Source organism: Peromyscus eremicus, chromosome 7, assembly GCF_949786415.1.
Source record: "Peromyscus eremicus chromosome 7, PerEre_H2_v1, whole genome shotgun sequence".
Classification (NCBI taxonomy): domain Eukaryota; kingdom Metazoa; phylum Chordata; class Mammalia; order Rodentia; family Cricetidae; genus Peromyscus; species Peromyscus eremicus.
In genome coordinates this window covers 53790522-53810116 of record NC_081422.1, presented here as the reverse complement: position 1 = coordinate 53810116, position 19595 = coordinate 53790522, and the positions used below count along the sequence as shown (strand labels likewise).

General features: G+C 38.4%; 1 protein-coding gene and 1 long non-coding RNA gene across 2 annotated transcripts in view; one reads left to right on the top strand and one right to left on the bottom strand.

Moving 5' to 3' along the window:
• Positions 1-8162, top strand: part of Arih1 (ariadne RBR E3 ubiquitin protein ligase 1) — a 93775-nt gene extending 85613 nt beyond the window's left edge. Inside the window, exons 12-14 of the mRNA XM_059268002.1 lie at positions 4486-4746; positions 6345-6457; positions 7886-8162. Of these exons, the coding sequence (XP_059123985.1) occupies positions 4486-4746; positions 6345-6457; positions 7886-7970 (459 nt within the window). The 3' untranslated portion in view covers positions 7971-8162. The remainder of the gene's footprint in view (positions 1-4485; positions 4747-6344; positions 6458-7885) is intronic.
• LOC131915074 (uncharacterized) overlaps positions 1-19595 on the bottom strand; it is a 30980-nt gene that overhangs the window by 6234 nt on the left and 5151 nt on the right. The window contains exon 2 of the long non-coding RNA XR_009380254.1: positions 11693-11762. This is a non-coding gene — a long non-coding RNA (uncharacterized LOC131915074). The remainder of the gene's footprint in view (positions 1-11692; positions 11763-19595) is intronic.

The window sequence follows — 19595 nt, the reverse complement described above, 5'->3', positions numbered from 1 at the left end:
ATTGATAGAAATAAAGGTACTGTCTTTTTTTTATAATTACAAATGATGAATGTTTCACAGATATTTGTGCTATTTTGGTCCTTTCAGGGATATAGTTTAGGTGGTTTGTTTTCTGAGTCTTGATTTTTCAAGACAGGGTTTTTCTGCCTCCTGAGTGCTGAGATTAAAGGCATGTGCCACCACTGCTCAGCGAGACATGTTTTAACTGTCTAGCTCAGTCTGGGTTCAAAGTACTGGAATTACATGCATACTATTTTAGTCCTTTCAAAGAATAGAAAAATTCTCACAAATTATAGTGCTGATTTAAATATATACACTATAGTATTATTTAAATATGCGAATATAAAACCACTTGTAAATATCTTATTTCTGTACAGCTGTATAGCCAAATCAAATCACAAATCAGTGAAATTATTTACATTCATTTAATTTTGTAGATAGTGAAATGATATACCACTGTTTCTTGTTTATGTGGTGCAAAGGATAGAACCCAGGGATTCCTGTATTGCAGGGCAAAGATTCTACCAGTTGAGCTACATCTCCTGTGCTGAGTTGATGTGATCATCATCATCATTATCATCATTTTTATTACTTAAAAAGGCATGGTGGCTCACACCTTTAATTCCAGCACAAACAGGCAAGAAAATTTCTGTGAATTCAAAGCCAGCCTGGTCTACATAAAAAGTTCAGGAGAGCCAGAACTGCATAGAGAGACCCTGACTCAAAAAAACAAAGTATTTCTGTGGTCTACTAATAATTTGGTACCTCTGCTTCACTCCCATTTAATGTTCCTCGGATGTTAATATAAGATGGATCACTGTCTTAGTTAGGATTACTCTTGCTATGATGAAACACCATTACCAAAAGCAACTTGCTAGGAAAGGGTTTATTTCACTCTTATTACCATATAACAGTTCATCATCTAAAGCTGTGAGGGCAGGAACTCAAACCAGAGCAGGAACCTGAGACAGGAACTGATGTAGAGGCCATTAAGGGATGCTACTTACTGGCTTGCTCCTCATGGCTTGCTCAGACTGTTTTCTTATAGAACTCAGAACCACCAGCCCAGGGATGGCACCACCCACAATGGACTGTGCCCTCCCCCTTTGATCACTAATTAAGAAAACCCCTACAGGCTTTCCTACACCCGATATTATAGAGGCATTTTCTCAATTGAGATTCCCTCCTCTCAATGACTCTAGCTTGTGTCAAGTTGACTTAAAATTAGCCAGTACAGTCACTTTGTATAATTCTGATTTATAAATTATTAGTGGCAGTCATGCTTTCTCTAGCTTCCTGTTTGGACTTGATTCTACTGTTGTTTTTTTGTTTGTTTGTTTATTTGTTTTAAACCTTAGCTTATTTTTATGACTTATTAGAAATCATGATTGTTTAAAATCCTTTTGAAGAACAATGCTATACATTTTTCTATATAGTTTTGATAATTCCTTTGAATACAAAGAAATGTTTTTTCCTCATGGGTGGCACAGTATTTTCCTAGTTACCGTGAATTCTGAATTCCGATTAGATCTAGAGATCATATTTAGCATTGATCTTTTGTTTTGAAGACCCCACCATTCAGTACCATCATACAGAAAATTAAGTCTCAGTATGAATTTTCCTGAGACAAACCACATTCAGCCCATAGTACCATCAAAATACATGATCTCTTCCTGGAGTGGGACCTTGAAGTCAGCTGCTCTTCATTTGTTTGCTGGCAAAATCCCCTTCTAAGTCCTTTAAAGTGGGGTCTATAGCTTGTACTTCACAAATTAGACCATTCTAGAATCTTATACTTCTGTTGGGGCATAGGGAAAGATTTCATATCACTGTTATTATTTATTTGATGGCTATGTTCTATTACATGCTTATTTTTAACCTTTTGATTATTCTTTATGCTCTCCACTCTTAACGTGCTGACCTGATGTCTCTTGGGTTATTGTTAGTCTTCAGAAGTATTAGAAATTTGGTATACAGTCCAGAAAGATCATTGGTGGTATTTTGAGTGCTTTGTGTTGTAGAAAAGTTCAAGCTCTGTTGTGCTGACAGTGGTAAAAATTTGAATTTTCTTCTGTCTTTGGAAGTCAGTAATCCTTCTCTGTGGAGGGTTAAATAAAACCACAGCTACTTGAAGGGTGAATCAGGATCATTATGAATACAAGGTCTGGCTGAGCTACAGAGAGAAGTTAAAAGCCACCCTGAGCAATTTAGTAATGCTCTTGTTTAAAAGGGGTATGTGATTGTGTATATTGGGGGAACCAGAGAGATGGCTCAGTGTTCAAAACATTACTTTAAAAAAGCATGGCCCCAAATTCAGATCTCCAGCATCCACATGGCAATTGCCTGTGATTCCAGCATTGAGGCAGAAACAGGACTCTTGTGGCTAGCTGCCCAGCTACATTAGCCAGAATCAACAAGATCTGTGTTCAGTGAGAGTCCATGCCTCAATAAATAGTGATCCAGAAAGACACATTACGTGAACTTTATCTGTAGACACGCATACATTCTACACACGCATACATCTGTAGGGGTTGGGGAAGATAAGCCCATTGAGATTGCTCAGTAAGTAAAAATGTTTGCTATACAAATTTGATAAACTTGCATTTGATCCCTTGAATCCACAGTGTGGAAAGAAAACTGAATCCTGACCTCCTGCTGGCATATGCGTGTGCACATGTACACGCACGTACAAAAAGTGGAGGATGATGTACAAAGGGGGGAAAAAGGTGGGAGGGTTGAATCTCAGGGGTAGAGTTTGCCCAGCATGGGCAAGGCTTTGATTCCCAGCACTGGGGTGTGAATCAAATAATACTTGCAGACTGGGTGATCTCCACTGTGATTACTCAAGTGTTTCTTCCCTTACTGCTAAGGAAACCATAGGCTTTAATAGATGAATTTGACTGTGTTCCAAATAACTTTACTTAGATAAAAACATTGGTAGCTATACTTGACTAACCCTCATTTGGTAGCTATGCTCACTGTATAGCTCTCCCTGGAACTCTGTGTAGACCATTCTACCTTCTTAGTAAGTAAGTCTATAAATTTAAGCAAATTCAGACTCAGCGAGAAGAACATTGAACATTTAGATGAGGGCTGGAGCGATGGCTCAGTGGTTAAGAACTCTCTGGCTGCCGGGCGGTGGTGGCGCACGCCTTTAATCCCAGCACTCAGGAGGCAGAGCCAGGCGGATCTCTGTGAGTTTGAGGCCAGCCTGGGCTACCAAGTGAGTTCCAGGAAAAGGCGCAAAGCTACACAGAGAAACCCTGTCTCGAAAAACCAAAAAAAAAAAAACCCCAAAAAAACAAACAAACAAACAAAAAAAGAACTCTCTGGCTGTTCTTCTAGAAAATCTGGGTTTAGTTTCCAGCACCTACATGGTAGCTCACAACCTCCTGTAACTCTTCAATTCTCAGGGATCTGATGCCGTGTTCTGGCTGCTTTGGGCACCAGGCACACAAGTGATTCATAGACATACACATAAAGTAATTTAAAAATATATTTTTAAAAAACACTTAGTTGATTGTACTGCCTACTTGAGATACATTGTCTTAGGAGCTATATGATGTCTTTTTTTGCCTGAGGGTAGTTTTCTACTTAAAAATACTTGGTTTAAAGGGTTGGGTTGTCAGTAAATTTGCTTAGCTTGCACAAACCTCAGGGTTCAGGCACCAGCAACATACACAGCTGTTTCTTGTTTTCTATCTCATTGCATCTGCTGTAGAGTGCTGTCCAAGAGAACTCTTTTTGTAATGCTAAAAATACTCTTTATCATCATTGTTTAATTTATTGGCCATTAATTGTAGAACAGATATTTTAGTGTTGAATTAAAATAGACAAATATGTGGCTCATGGCTGCTGTATGGAAACTACAGTAAGGCATTCAGAACAGTGTTAAATAACAAAGGTAACTATATATGGCTTTAGTTTTAATTTTAAATTAAGATTAATTCTAAATTAATGTTCTATTTTGTCAGCAGATATAGGAAATTTTAATTAGCAGTTTTACTCAAAAAATCATATATACTCACAGATACAATGTTTTAATATGTGTATAATGTTGATGGATATTTAAATATAGATAATTATTTTGTCACCTTGGGTACCTATCATTTTCTATGGTTAGACATTTGCCATTTACTCGGTCACTTTTGAATACACAGTGCATTATTGATAGGGTCTCTCTCCAGTATCATCATTTTACTCTCTACTTCTTTGAGTTCAGTGGTTTTAGATTCTTCATAGAAGTCAAGATTGTGTAGTATATATATTTCTATACAGGCTTAGTATATTTTAGTTTTTTTGAGGGCCTTCTACTAATTTACATTCATACAGTTCCCTTCACTCCCTTGGTTATCTTTGCCCTTTTGAGTGATGAGCTGTTTTAGTGTGTCAGGTGCTATTATACTGTAGCTTAATTAGACACCAGCTTTTGTGTAAGATATGTATGTCATAATTAAAAGACCTGTCTTTTTCTCACTGGGTCAGCGATCTAGGGCAGCCCTGCAGAGGTACCTGTTCTACTGTAATCGCTATATGAACCACATGCAGAGTCTACGCTTTGAACATAAGCTGTATGCTCAGGTGAAGCAGAAGATGGAGGAGATGCAGCAGCACAACATGTCCTGGATCGAGGTGCAGTTCCTGAAGAAAGCAGTCGATGTCCTCTGCCAGTGTCGTGCCACACTCATGTACACTTATGTCTTCGCCTTCTACCTCAAAAAGAATAACCAGTCCATTATCTTTGAGGTAGGACTAGTTCCTGGACAGGGAGGAAGGCTACCTTGTTTCATAGAACAGAGTTAAACCCTTTCTATTCAAAAAAAAAATGTAGGTTAAAAAAATGGTCCTTACTAGAAAGATAGAGAAACTTCTTTGTTAAACTAAACGGCATTGAAATGAATGTGGTTTAGCCAGCTAGTTAACCGTGCTGGCTCTATAGTCAGCCCTCAATTTGAATTTTCACTTTAATCATGGTTTAGCATTGGCTTTTATCATGGCTTAGTGCTGACTTATGTCTTCTTTCTCCCCTGGTGGTTTTCCCTTTTTTCTTTTCTGGAGTTTTTGTTTGTTTTGTCTTCTATTTTTGAGACAGGCGGGTTTAGCTATGTAGACCAGACTGTTCTCAAACTCACAGAGATCTCCCTACCTCCTGAGTACTGGGATTAAAGGCTTGTACCACCCAGCTTGTGCATCAGTTTTACAGTGTTTTTATTTGAAAAACCTTTACTGCTAAAAGCCCACTATTTTAGCCATCATGTCAACACTAAAGATAACTACCATGTTAGTTTCTAATATCAAGGCTAATTTTGTGCTTATTGAGAGCGTAGATGTGCCAGGTGCTGAACAAAAAATTTATATGAATTGTGTCACTTAAGCCTCATAATATCCAGAATGGTAAGTACTCCACTCTCATCTAAAATAGAGAATAGCAAGGCTTGATGGATCACGCCTATAATCCCAGCATTCAGGAAGCAGAGGGAGGCACATCTCTCTGAGTTGAAAGCTAGCCTGGTTCTAGTCCAGCCAGAACTACATAGTGAAACCCTATATCCACTCACCCCAAAAAGGGCAACAACATAAATTGATGCCTAGAATACTGATCTTTCATATGATATGAAATAGATTTATTCAGCTGGATATTATGGCATATGCCTTTAATCTCAGAACTTCTGAGGCAGAGGCAGACAGATCTCTATTGGTTTGAGGCCAGCCTGGCCTACATAGAGAGTTCTATGCCAGTCAAGGTTACACTGCAGACCATGTCTTTAAAAAACAACAATAACAACAAAAACTATATATTTAAATTTATGAAAATGACTGCAGCCAAATATGGGCAACAATAGGGTTGGGTTGTTTTTTTTTTTTTTTGAAAGTTTTAATTTTTAGTTTTCAAAAAGAGCAGCTTTCAGACCTAGAATATTGTAAAGTCTTTCACATTGTTCTCAGTATTCTTCCAGAGAGGTAAGTCTTTATCTTTTCTAACTTTTTTTTTTCCCGAGACAGGGTTTCTCTGTGTAGCTTTGCACCTCTCCTGGAACTCACTTGGTAGCCCAGGCTGGCCTCAAACTCACAGAGATCCGCCTGGCTCTGCCTCCCAGGTGCTGGGATTAAAGGCGTGCGCCACCACCGCCCGGCTTTTCTAACATTTTTAAAATTGTTCTGGGATTTAAAAAAAAAAAAAAAAATGGTTATTACAGGGGAAAGCCCCAAAGAGCTTTACTAGTTAAGCCACTTGTCAAAATGACTATGAGTGTTGAAAGTATGTGTATAGTCAGCAAACTAGCTAAAATGGGTTATATTTTAGCTTGACTTTGAAGCCAGAATTTATATTCTTTTTCTTTCAGAATAATCAAGCAGATCTAGAAAATGCCACAGAGGTGCTTTCGGGCTACCTCGAACGAGATATTTCCCAAGATTCTCTGCAGGATATAAAGCAGAAAGTCCAAGATAAGTACAGGTGAGGATAAAATCTTCTGCCAGTGGTGAGGTTCTGTATGGTTGACTGTACTTCTATGTTTCCCAGATTCCCTCTGTCTGTTGGGCCAAAAATTGCAGAGAATATACTTAACTGATAGAGTGTAGAGGAGGAATCTAGCCATGTATTCTAATGGCTGATTCTATTTCAGTTGAAATCCCTACACCATAGGAAAGAAAGACTTTAAAAGGAATAAGTAGCTATTATTAGCATGAGAGGATGTCGGTTTTTATCCAGCGACTCTTGTGGGTCATGGTTCTTTGCAAGTGAATTATGCATTCTTTTTAGAGTGTTTGTTAGCTTTTATATCTTGGGAGAAATTTAGCTCAGGGGTAAACAGCAGTTCAAGATTGGACGGTTCCTCAAATAAAATTTTTCCCAATATGTTTTTCTCATATGCTGGTATCTCTTTCTAAAAATGATTTATTTTTTTAATTTATGTATATTTTTGTGTAAGTATGTACATGTGTATGGATATCCAAAGAGACCAGAAAAGGGTGTCATATTACCTGGAGCTAGAGTTACAGGCAGTTGTTAGGAGCCACCAGATGTGGGTACTGGGAACTGAACGTGGATCCTCTGGAAAAGCAGAAAATGCTCTTTACCACTGAGCCATCTCTCCACTCCATCTTCTGGTATCTTTTTTATAGTAGTAAGGAACTGGGAAGTTGGAAGGCCTGGAGATTTAATCCCAGTATCTTCACTTTCTTTCGATAACTGCAATTTTCACTTTGTGTTTATAGTGTTTTTGCAGTTAACCAGAACTATATAGATGGGAATAGATGGCCCATGAAATTAACTTTTTGTTTGTTTGGTTTTTTGTTTTTTTTTTCAGACAGAGTTTCCCTGTGTAATAGCCCTGGGTATCCTGGAACTCCCTTTGTAGACCAAGCTGGCCCTGAACCCACAGAGATCCGCCTGGCTCTGCCTCTTGGGTGCTGGGATTAAAGACATGTGATACCACAGCCCAGCCAAAATTAACTCTTTATAATTTATGCAACTCTGGGTTTGAATTATTGTTTCTAGGGCCCATCACAACTTCTAAAACATGAGGATTCTAAAATTAATTTCTGGCACTGGAAATCTGAGTTTGAAAAAAAAAAAAAAAAAAAAAAAGGAAATCCTAGGCTGAAAGGCTAGATCAGTGGTAGAGTATTTGTCTAGCATGCACAGAGTCCTAGGTTTGATTTCTAGCAGTGAAAAAAAGCAAAAAACAGTCCTTAGAACAGGTAGAAGCAGTTTGATGTGTCTGTATACAATCTGAAAATGGTCATAGTAATAGCGGGTGTTTTTTTCAAAATCTGGGCAAACTATAGAGTAGTCCCTTTTAGAAATGGTAAATGCCTCTTTTTTTCATTATCAGAGGCTGATGACAAGTTGTTTTTGTTTTTGTTTTCTCTTTGATTACAGATACTGTGAGAGTCGACGAAGGGTTTTGTTACAGCATGTGCATGAAGGCTATGAAAAAGATCTGTGGGAGTACATTGAGGACTGAGAATGGCCCTGCATAAAATGAACTCTGAAAACTTTACCATCTAGAGTGCTCATGCAATTAAAACAAACACAAACACAAACAAGGAGGCACTAAGCCTATTCTGACACCGCTGGTCTGTAGTACCAGAATTCTGTTTTGTTAACGGAAAGTTTCAGTAAATTATATTGTAATAAAAAAGGTAGATAAACCATTGTACAACAGTATTCTAGGCCGCCAACAAAGTGTGACAGACACACAAAAAGCCCTCCAACTTTAACTTGTAACGTAGCTTCATTCTCAAAGCTGACTTCCTTTTTCTTTTTTCCCCTCAGTGTAGTACAGTTAAAATTTCAAATAGCTCCTTGACACTGCTTTTCATGTCCAAACCAGCCATTTTGTTGTACTTTGGTAAAGGACCTCTTCCCCTTCTTCCCCTGCACATACACACCCCCCCCACACACACACAGTTGGAGTCACTTTCTCTCATACCCTACGGTCATGAGTGAATAATGATTATTAGCTACTTGTAAAGGAAATTCTTAGGAGGGGGAACGGGTAGGCAGCAAGAGGATTAAACAAAAAACACAAAAACTTTGTATATGACTTTTAAAACAAGAGGACAACACAGTATTTTTCAAAATTGTATATAGCGCATATGCATGGATAAAGCAAGCGTGGCACGTGTTTGCATAATGTTTAATTACAAAAATATTTATTCTTTAAAAAGCTTCAAGATTATGTCTATTTGCTGTGCATTTTCTTTCAGTTGGCTTTATCTTTCCAGGGTTGGGGTTGGGATAAAGGTGTGTATGTTAAGCACCTCTGCAAGACCTAACTAGAGTGCTTCAGTTTCCCTTTCCTGAGGTCAGTTTGCCCTTTCTGGTTTGGTTCTGTCTTTTGCTGGCCATGGGACTCATGCCTTGCATTCCCAGCTTCTAGATGTAGAACAAGGGAATCAAGTCCTGAGCAAATGCTGTGGCCTGTGAAAGACTACAAGGGGTTTGTTGCTTCAGTTCATGAATGATCCTGTCCCAACTTCCTCTTTCTGTGTGGCCTTGATGCCTCTATCCCAGCCCATGTGCACATGTTGTGCACACGGCTGTAGGCTTCCTAGGCCTCCCCTCACGTCTGGAGGAAGCATTTCAGATTTTCTTTTCCTGTTTTATTTTTCCTGAATTGCTGCTTTGAGCCTTTTAAAATTTTAGTTATGGCTCGTCTCATCCCTTCTTTATGTTAGGGTGTTGAATACAATGTTTTCACTTTAAGTATAAATAAATAGCCATTCACTTAGTCCGAGATTGTGAATTTTAAATGGTGGATATTGAAATTGCTTGTGTGTGTTGCGGTGGGTTCAGTTTGAAGGCAAACACCACTAGAACATTGATACTCCTCCCATCCAGTGCATTTGAGTAGGAATCACTGAGTTTGCTTCTTTTCTATTGTCAGCATATAGGAGAATTAATAATGCATTTTAGCTGTGATGTCCATTTTTATGAAATTTCTACTAAAAGCTATGTTAAAAGTAAAGGATGGTGGTGGTTTTATGAACTATATACCTGTTTAGGCCATTCTGCCTGTGGTATTTTTCGACAGGTCAGCATCCCTAAGACTGTCAGTTTTATATTAGAGTGCAGAGTGAACTAGGCAACTAGATCAAGAGGTATAACTATTAAATGCCAGTTTGGGCTGAGGACCTCTTCGTCTTCCTTTAACTGTCTCGTGCCTAGGGAGTGTTTACCATTGTGAGGCAGCTGTGTCTGTTCTTGCATTGTACATCTTATTACTCCATTGGGAAGTAGGTTCACTTTCCTCTGGCTTTTTGCCTAAGTTAGGCTTTGCTGAATCACCCTACTTTTCCTTTTAGAAAGGTTGTTACATGAGATGTACTTGCAACTGTTCTTTTCCCATCACAAATCAGTGAATGTTTGCTGAGTGTGCTATGCTGCTTCCTTAAACCACTTGTCGCTTTAGGATCAACTTTACTTCTGTCTTTTTTCTTCCCTTCCCTTGTCACCTCAGGTGCAAATCTGAACTTGTGTCTGCTTTTCCATTTTCTCTTTGCCCTGTCTTTCCCCCATTATCCATTTGACTTTATTTTAAATAATTGCATCAGTCTTTAAAAAAAAAAAAAAGCAACATTTATCAAAACCAACGAGATTTCAAAGAAAGCTCAAAGTAAGTTCCTTTTCCTGGTGACTTTGAAAAGCAACCAGAATTGTCACATAGATATATGGTCCCTTAAAATGCTTTGTGTATGTGGTGTTTAAAACCAGTTAACTTCGCAGTATCTAGGTCTGAGTGTCAGAAGTCCTCTTCACGCCCTGCCCTTGCAACAAGTATCCAAAAGAGTGTATGCACCTTATAGCCCCAGTCCCCACCCATGGAGGGATAGTGCAGTTGGTGACACTTTCTAGTCCCAGTGCTCACATGGGACTTGAGGGTATTGCACTCATAACCTGTGTGGATCAAGGTGAATTGGCCTTTCTGCTACATCCAAGCTTTTAACAACTGTCTCCACATCTAACAGAGTTTCCAGAATTTAACTGCTTTTGTTAGTAGCTTCAGTGCCCCCAGCTGGGATAGGCAAGCCATATTGTTCCACAGCTTTCCTATTTGACCTCCCTAAGTCTCTCAGAGGGCTCTACTTACAGTAAGCACCAGGGTCTCCTTGTGTTTTTGAGGTCAGTTACATTCTAGGCACATGCTTCATTTGAGCAATTCATTGAGCAGCAGGTGAACTTTTAATGATTTACAATAAAATTTTGATCCAAAGCTCAGGAGACATACTATTGTGGTAAATGGAGTAGCATATAACATCACCAGACTCTAAATTCTTTGTAATTTGCTGCAACTCAGATTGTATATGTTTTATGTGTGTTTAAATAAATATATTAAAGACACACGTGTATACATACATACCAATAGATCCAAGACTGACTGACTTGGTTTGAAATGGTTGAATCTGCAGTGTAATGTGTGGTTCACCTGTGATTAGGAGTTGAAACTTAGAACAAGAGAGTAAAAGGACTTAATGTAACATTATTTTAGCCACATATCCCTATATAGAGCACTTGGGGGATGGGATGGGGTGGGTTGGTGAGACAATCAGATCGATAAATTGATTAAATGCTCCTAACCCTGTAATTTTGTGCATAGAGCACCTTGTGCTGTGGAAATAACTGTTCTTAGATTTTCATTGTAACTGGACTGTTCAGGTTGCCCAGAGGGAAAGAACATTCCTAATTCTAATAAAATAAACGTTTATTTTGTTATTCCATTAGTTACTTATGTTTATTTTTATAGCTGAAAACAGATGACTTAGGTGGATAACAGCCACCTGTATAATGTGCCTTATTCACTGTTCCTATTTAATATAAACTGTCAAGAATTGGTTCAGGTCCTAGGTAGGGAACTGTGAATGAGACCATCCCCATCATTTAATTTGGCTAATGAAACTTTCAGAAGTACTTCTGCAAGCTTCCTGGTTTCCAAATCGCAAACATTGAATTTAGATTGTTTGTGTTGTAATAGTGATACACATCTAGATGCTCAGATCCTGGAATGTCAGTTTTTTTTTAAAAAATAATATATTTAAAACATTATTCTCAGCCTCAAAAGTACTTCACCTTACTTTCATGTAGAAGCTGATGGTCACTGTAAAGCAGTCTCAAAGCTGAAGATACTTGTAGATATTGTTAATGATACGATAACCAAGTCCAGACTTTAGGACAGTTGAGTCTTACCCCATCTATAGTGTAATCTGTCACTTCCATTTTCAAAGCACTTACTCTCAAACAAGTGGAGTAAAGATTGCTATTAAACAGAAGAGAACAATAAGACTCAGTAAGATTATCTAGGACCAGAGCAACGTCCAGCTACCTCTCTGTACAATTTTCTTATTCTGGTCTCAGAATTATGTAGTATCCATGACCAGAAGTGGCATTTAGTGCTGTGCTTCTGAACCATACTTTAACAGCAGTAATGCCTAGCAATGCTTCTTTTAGGGCTATTGTGTCATTCACCATTGTGGTCCTAATTTCTTCTAGAAACCAGCCGTGACTAGAAGAGAGCCCTTCCCCACCTGCAGTTTGGGGCAGCCAGTCCCCATATTTGAAGTCCTAGTTCCCAGTGTCACCCAGACCACATATGACCGTTGGGAATAAATAGCTTAGTGTAACTTTATAGGGTATTTACAGTTGACCTTGAATTTGGATGGCCTGCTGGGACTTGTTACAAGGTCTCTTATACATGATAGCTGAAAATGCAGAGAGAGGCAGCTAATTTTTTTCTTTTTGGTTCTTTTAAAGACAAGATCTTTTGTAGCCCAGGTGAGTCTGAGTCTAGAACTTAGGTAACCAAGGATGGCCTTGAATTGCTGATCATCATGCCTCTGCTTCTCAAGAGCTAGAATGACAGGCATGTACCACTATGCCCAGCTTAGCAAGTAACCATTTGAGCTCAGCATTTACCCCTGCAACTGGAGAGTCTGGGAGTTTTTGGTTTTGGGGTTTTTTTGTTCTTGGGGAGGGGTTGTTCGTTTGTTTTTATTACCACAGAATCTCAGCACTACAGCCCAGGCTGACCGCCAATTTAAAACTTTCCTCCTGCCTCTGCCTCCTGGGTGTTGGGATTACAGTGTGTATACTACCATACCCATCACCTTGGGAGGGTTTTTTTGTTTTTGTTTTTGTGGGTTTTTTTGTTTTGTTTTGTTTTGTTTTATTTTTAGATAAACAGCATAATGGGGAAATTTTGGCTCTTTCAGAAGTGAAAAATGTGGACTTAAGGTTTTTTTTTCCTTTGGGCAGTTGGTATATATTTTAAACAATGTGCATCTGTTAGTTTTTCAAATTCAATTAGCCAACCTAGACGCCTAGAAACTCAATTGGAAGTCAATGCTGACTAAGAATAAAGGAAACTTTGGAATTTTCTTGGTGTGGGTGTGTGTCTGTGTGTGTGTGTGTGTATGTGTGTGTTTAAGGCACCTGCTAATCTTAAGCATTTAATGGGAGAAGTGATACTGCTTTTTGGGGGAAACTGTTTTCAGCTGTTATGGATTGGGGCCATTAGGGTGGTTTTCACTGTAGTTGCCAAGTTATAAACCAGTCACTTTGGTACTTAGCTTCTCAACAATGCATCCATGGGGGATTCGGGGATCTCAAACTCAGATGCATACTAAGTTAGGTAAATAGGGATAGATTACTCCCATTAGAGCTGGCTTCTAAGAAAATACTGTCAGATCACTAAATGTTAAACCTTGAGTTCATAGTGTGTCCATACTTGTCTGATTCCATATATTCTATTATATTGCTTTAAAAAAAAAAGGAATATTGTGAGAATCAAAGAATGGGTAAAATAAAGCCTAGTTACAAATCTTAAGAAATACTTAACTTAGGTCTCTTGTGTTTTGATTAGTTACTTTTCTATTGTGACAAAACACCATGACAAAGGCAACATATAAAAGAAAGTGTTTAATTGGACTTAGAGTTTCAGATGGTTAGAGTCATGGTGGCTGAGAGTTCACATCTTGATCCTCAAGTAGGAGGCAGAGACAGCACACTGGGAATGATGCCATGAGATTTTTGAAATCGAGAAGCCTGCCCCAGTGACATACCTCCTTCAAAGCCACACCTCCTAATCCTAATCCACACCTCCACCCACTTGGGACTAAGTATTGAAATATGAGCCTATATGAACCATTATCATCTAAATCACCACAGTTACCTTCCTCATTTGATAAAAATAAAATTTAGTGAAAATGGATAATTACCTCCACTCCCATTAGCAAGGGGTAGAATTAAGTTCCTTTAATACAGTGTTGGGCACTGCAGGTTCAACAGTCAACCAAAGGGGTCTGTCAATTGTGTGAAGCTGTTAACCTAGGCTGTCTGTGCAAGTGGGTTGTTCTGTAACCCAGCCTGTTACCAGGTGGGGGCTATATTTGGCCACTTGACACTATTCAGTCTTACCAATGTACCTGCTGGGACTTAAGACTTCTAACAATATTAAGTTATTCTAGGAACTCAGTGGCAAATTCTTTTGATTGTTCTACACAGAACAGGTTGCTTTTGTTGAAGACCTCAGATAAACCAAGCAATTGCTCATGTTTAGGAGCCACCCTATTTTAACGAGTGAAGAAGGGCCTTATATTTTCAGACCATTCAAAGATGGCCAATCTTGACATGATGGAATTGGCTCTAGATGCATAAAGTAATGTTTCCAGAGGATTACTTTTTGCCTTAACTAGCACTTGTAAAGCCCTCCTCCCTGACTACACCTATGTGAAAGTTGGGTGAGTCATTAACTTTGCAAGCTACCTGGTCTGCTAGAGAAGTCAAGTAAATAAGATTTCTGTATACAAAATCAAACAGTGCTATACTAGTGTCTTCACACAAATAGCTATTTGAATCTTACACCATGGGGACCCAGCTCTCTGGAAGAGGTGGATCAGACAGGGATTCAGGAATTTATATCCTAAAACAAATATTGTAGCTTGCTCTTAAAGGGAGAACTCTGCTACTCCTGTTGGTATCATTTCCTTGGAGTGTAGTATAAAATGATGATCTGCACTTATAGATGACCTTTTGTGGGCTTACTTGGGCAGTAGACATTCTAATGGGATGCTCTGAAGTTGTTAACTACATTCACTCTCAAGTTATTTATAACTTAATTGCTGGTGTTCCTGGTATGAAAGAAGATGTTTGCTTAATAAATTCCTATCACATATCTTGGCTTGTGGTTCATTTCTACCTATATAAGACAAATGCTAGAATTTTCTAATAGGAAAATATGACCTGAGTATTCACTTGATTTGGAAAAGATGTACTTTCAAATTTTTACTCAGTGTGAGACAGGATCTTGCTAAAATTATATAAAGGTCCTGACTGGCCTTTAAGTTGCAACCCTCTTGGTGCTGGGATTTTAGGTGTGTGCCACTATGCCCTTTCTAGGGAATGACTTGGAATACTGTAAAGGTCATGACAGTAAACACCAGAGAATATGCCTCGAGAAGAGTGGTGATAGCGTTCTCTATGCCTTTTCTCTCCCCAAATTTGTTTTTATTATTTTGACAAGCTTGCAATAAAGTCAACAAAATATGTAGTTTAAAAGATCTCCATGATCTATTGTAAAAATCAAATGAGTAAAGTCAGTGCCCTACTGTGACCAAATGTTGGCACACTAATTCATGTAATCAGATAGCTGGTTCCATGAAATTGTTTCACAGATTGCAAATGTTGTTTCTTTAAAGGACATGTGAGTGTGTGTCTCTAAGATAAATTCCATAATCTTGAGCATTGCCCTGAGCAGACAAGAGCCCACAAATTATACTGAAGAAAACAGACTTGGGAACACATGCTCCTGGAATAGGAATTCCATATTCATCGTGTGTTTAATTGGTCATACTGTACTCATCTTACATTTGTATATTTTAAGAACTGTATACACCTGTGTAATAACCCAAAAATGATGGAGAATACTATTAAGCTCACTTTAACGCCATCTTTGAGGCCCCTTTTCCAGTGCTTACTTGCTCAAGGCTTTCAATCACTTAAGGTCAGTGTGCTCACTTTGGAACTTCATATAAACGTACTCTTGGGTGGCTAATTCATAATGCCTTAAAGATTCTCCATATTATATGTTAGATCATTCTGTAGGCTGAAAAGTAGAACATCCTATACATAGTACCAGTTTATCTAGTTTCCTACCAATAACTCTTGTTTCCTATTTGGGGCAATAAGAGTTTTTAATTTTTTTAATCGTGTATGGGTATTTGCCTGAATATAGGTCTGTGTCTTTGGAAGGCACTGTATCCCCTAGAACTGGAGTTAGATGATTGTGAGCCACTATGTGGATGCCAGGTCCTCTTTCAAGAGCTGCCAGTGCATCTTAACCAGCCATCTCTCCAGCCCATACTATGTTTTTAGATACATGTTTTCTCCTGGTTAAATACCTAACAGTCAAATTTGCTGGGTCACATGGTTACCTTATGTTTAAGGCCATAAAATGTCCTATATGAAGAGTGCATCATTTTGTGTGCCTATGAATGATATATGCAGTCTCTAGTTTCTCCATATCTAAACATTTCCTGTTGTCGGTGGTTGGTTTTTGAGACAGGAGTTTGTGTAGCTCAGGCTGGACTTGAATTTAAGAAGCTTCTGCCTCCGCCTCTTGAACACTACGATTATAGACATGCACCACCAATCTAGCTCTATCAGTGTTTACTTTTTATACTAGCAATCTTAGCAGGTAGGAAATAACTGATTTTAATTTGTGTTATTTTTCCCTTGGTGGTATATACATACTCTGTTTTCACAGTTGGGATATAGCTTGGTTAAGTGCTTGCTTAGCATGTATGAAATACCTAGCAATGGAAGTTGTGACAGTTATTTTGCATTACTGGGAGTTAAACTTGACCTTGTGCATGCCAGGCCTACTTTTTATTTCATTTTATTTTGACACAGGGTCTTGTTGTTTTGCCCAGGCTGGCTTTAAATTCCTGGGCTCAAATGATCCTCCTGCCTCAGCCCCTGATATTTCTAGGACTACAATGTCTGTGCTATTGGTGTTCAGCTTGTAATTTTGTATTTTGACTTACACATTCTGTGTTTTATGATTTTATAAGTTCAGTATCATAAGCAGTATGTTTTCTGCTGGAAATTTAACTACGATCCATCTCAAGTTAATTGTTAAAACTTTTATGGCATTTTACATTTAGGTGACCTAATATTTCAAAGTTGATTTCTGTTAACGGAATCACATTTTGTTTCAACATGGATATTCAGTTCCAGCCCCTTATTTAAAGGATTTCTATCCCCCCATTAGCTCTAGGTTGGCACTTAGGTTGAAAATCTTGATGGGTTACGTTGAAATCAGGTCAGTTTAGGAAGAGTTAATATTTTATTAGGGATGAGTTAATCTCTGTCCATAAACATGGTACATATTTTGCCATTTATGTTTTTTGTTTACTTTTTTTTTTTTGCTTGTGTTTTGAGGTAGGGTCTCAAGTAGCCCATATTGACCTTGAACTTCTTATATATAACTAGGAATGATTTTACCTCAAGTACTGGGGTTGCAGGCATGTGCCCCATGCTTGGCTATGTAGAGTTTCCTAGTAGTGCTTTGTAGTTTCCCATAGCTTTTTCCTTGGGTATATGCGCGTGCGCGTGTGCGTGTGCGTGTGCGTGTGTGTGTGTGTGTGTGTGTGTGTGTGTGTGTATATGTGCTTTGTAGTTTCCCCTAGCTTTTCCCCTTGGGTATATGCATTGTGTGTGTGTGTGTGTATATATAATATATACATATATTTTTTGTTTTTTTAGACAGGGTCTTATGCTTGTGGCACAAGCTGTCCTTGAACTCAGATTTTTCTGCCTCAACCACTTGAGTACTGTTGTTATCGATGTGAGTGACCATGTCAGGCTGATATTTTTTAAAAAATATTTTTAAATGTCATTTCTATTTTTGCTGTTATAAAGAAATAAAATTTATCTTACATATTGATCTTGAAGCCCACTTAATAAACCTATTCTAGAAATAGCTCTGTGGGTTCCATATATGCAAAATCATTTCTGCAAATGATGTTTTTACTTTTTTTTTCCCATTTTCATTTTGTCTATGTGGAGGTCAGAGAACAATGTTCTTATCTTCCACCTTGCTGAGGTGGTCTTTAATGTTTCTGATGCTGCCTGGCTTACTCCATGCAGGATAACCTACACCTCTTAACTTGTACATGGGAATCGAACTCAGGTTGTCAGGTTTGTGCAGCTAGCAGCTTTATCTTCTGGACAACCTCCATGTCTCCCTTCTGTATTGTATGCTTAGCGTTTTGTCTTGCCCTTCCATCCTGGTGACAAAATCTAGTATAGTGCTAGAAAAATATAACAGTGACATTCTGGTTCTGTTCTCAGCATTAGAAAGTAAAGATATTATGGTTTTTTTTATTAAGTGTGATATGTAGTGGTAAGGTTTTTTTAATATATGCATCTTACAAACCTGTGGGAGTTCATTTCTATTCCTATTTTACTAAGCATTTTTTAATATGAAGCACTGCTAAATTTTATCAGATGCCTTTTCTGATTCTATTAGAAGTGTCATAAGAGTTTCTCAGTGTGAAGAGTTAACATACTATACAGTGGGCTAAATTCAGTTCAAGGACTTTGTACACTAAACCCTTGAGCTATTTTTAAATGGCTAGGCTGCAAGCTATACTCTAGTTACTGTCTAGCCTGCTGCCTGCCTATCTGCAGGCAAGTATAAACTTACCTATTTAAAAGGTGGTGGGAGGGGGAGGAAGATGGCTCAGCAGGTAAAGATGATTACTGCTGAATCTGATGGCCTGAGTTCCATCCTCAAGCCCCACATGGTAGGAAAGAACCAATTTCTGCAAGTTGTCCTCTCTCATCCATACACACACACCATGGTACCAGCTTCCTCTAATAAGTAAATGTAATGTTTAAAAATGGAAGGGGAAAGGTTTAGGAAGGGGAGAAGAAGAAGAGCCAGAGATATATGCTGTAAAGCTTGAAGTCCTCTTGCTTGGAACCCGGGCGGTGGTGGCATACACCTTTGATCCCAGCACTTGGGAGGCAGAGACAGGTGGATCTCTCTGAGTTTGAGGCCAGCCTGGTCTACAAAGTGAGTTCTAGGACAGTCAAAGCTACACAGAGAAACCCTGTCTTGAAAAAAAAAAAAAAAGTATTCTTCTTCCCTCTCACTCAACAGTAACACTGTCCAAGTACACTGTCTATGGTGATAGGAATATACATTGAACTTAAAAATATGGTAGCTAATTAATGGTTATTGAACACTTAGATGTGATTAGTGTAAATGGATTTTTACTTTCAGTGAATTTAAATTTAAATAACCTAATACGTTCTGTATGGGATTGTTTAGAACTAGAAATCACATATATATCTGTGCCAGAAATTGTACTTTTATAATTTTATGCTTTTGCTTTTTATATATAAACTTTAGAGTACATAGTATTCTTCATAGTTTCCAGTAAATCTAAGGTTTTTTTCTGATATAATTTCTCAAGTCTGAATGTCAGGGATTGAACCACACTAGGCTGCTCTATTGCTAAGTTCTATCTCCAGCCCTCCACTGTTATTTCTCCAGAAATGACTTCTCTGACTTTTCATTGGTTGTAGAATATATTTTCCTTTTTCTTTGTGAGGGCTGTTTTATTTGGATACAGAACTGTTACATTCTGTTTGGGACAGGGTCTCTTGTAGCCCAGGTCGGCCTCAGATTTGCTGTGTAGCTAAGGATAACCTTGAACTTCTGATCCTCCTGTCCCCACCTCCCAAGTGATTCCTGCTTGGTTATAGAATTCTGATTCCATGCTGACTTTTTTCTGTCGGGACTTTTAATTGTACTGCACTCTTGGGTGTTTGATCATTTCAAGTTTCCACTGCCTGTGATGCCCCTCCTCCCGTGGTTGCCTTTTGCTGTAGGGTTTTTTGTTTTGTTTTGTTTTTTTAGCAAGTTGCCTGTGATACTTCTAGGTAAGTTTTCTTTAAAAAAAAAAGATTTTATTATTTTGAGATTATGTGTCTATGTATGTACCTGCATGTGGGTATGTGCTCATCAGGGCAGGTGCTCGAGGAAGCCAGAAGCATCAGATCCCTAGAACTGTAGGTACAGGTG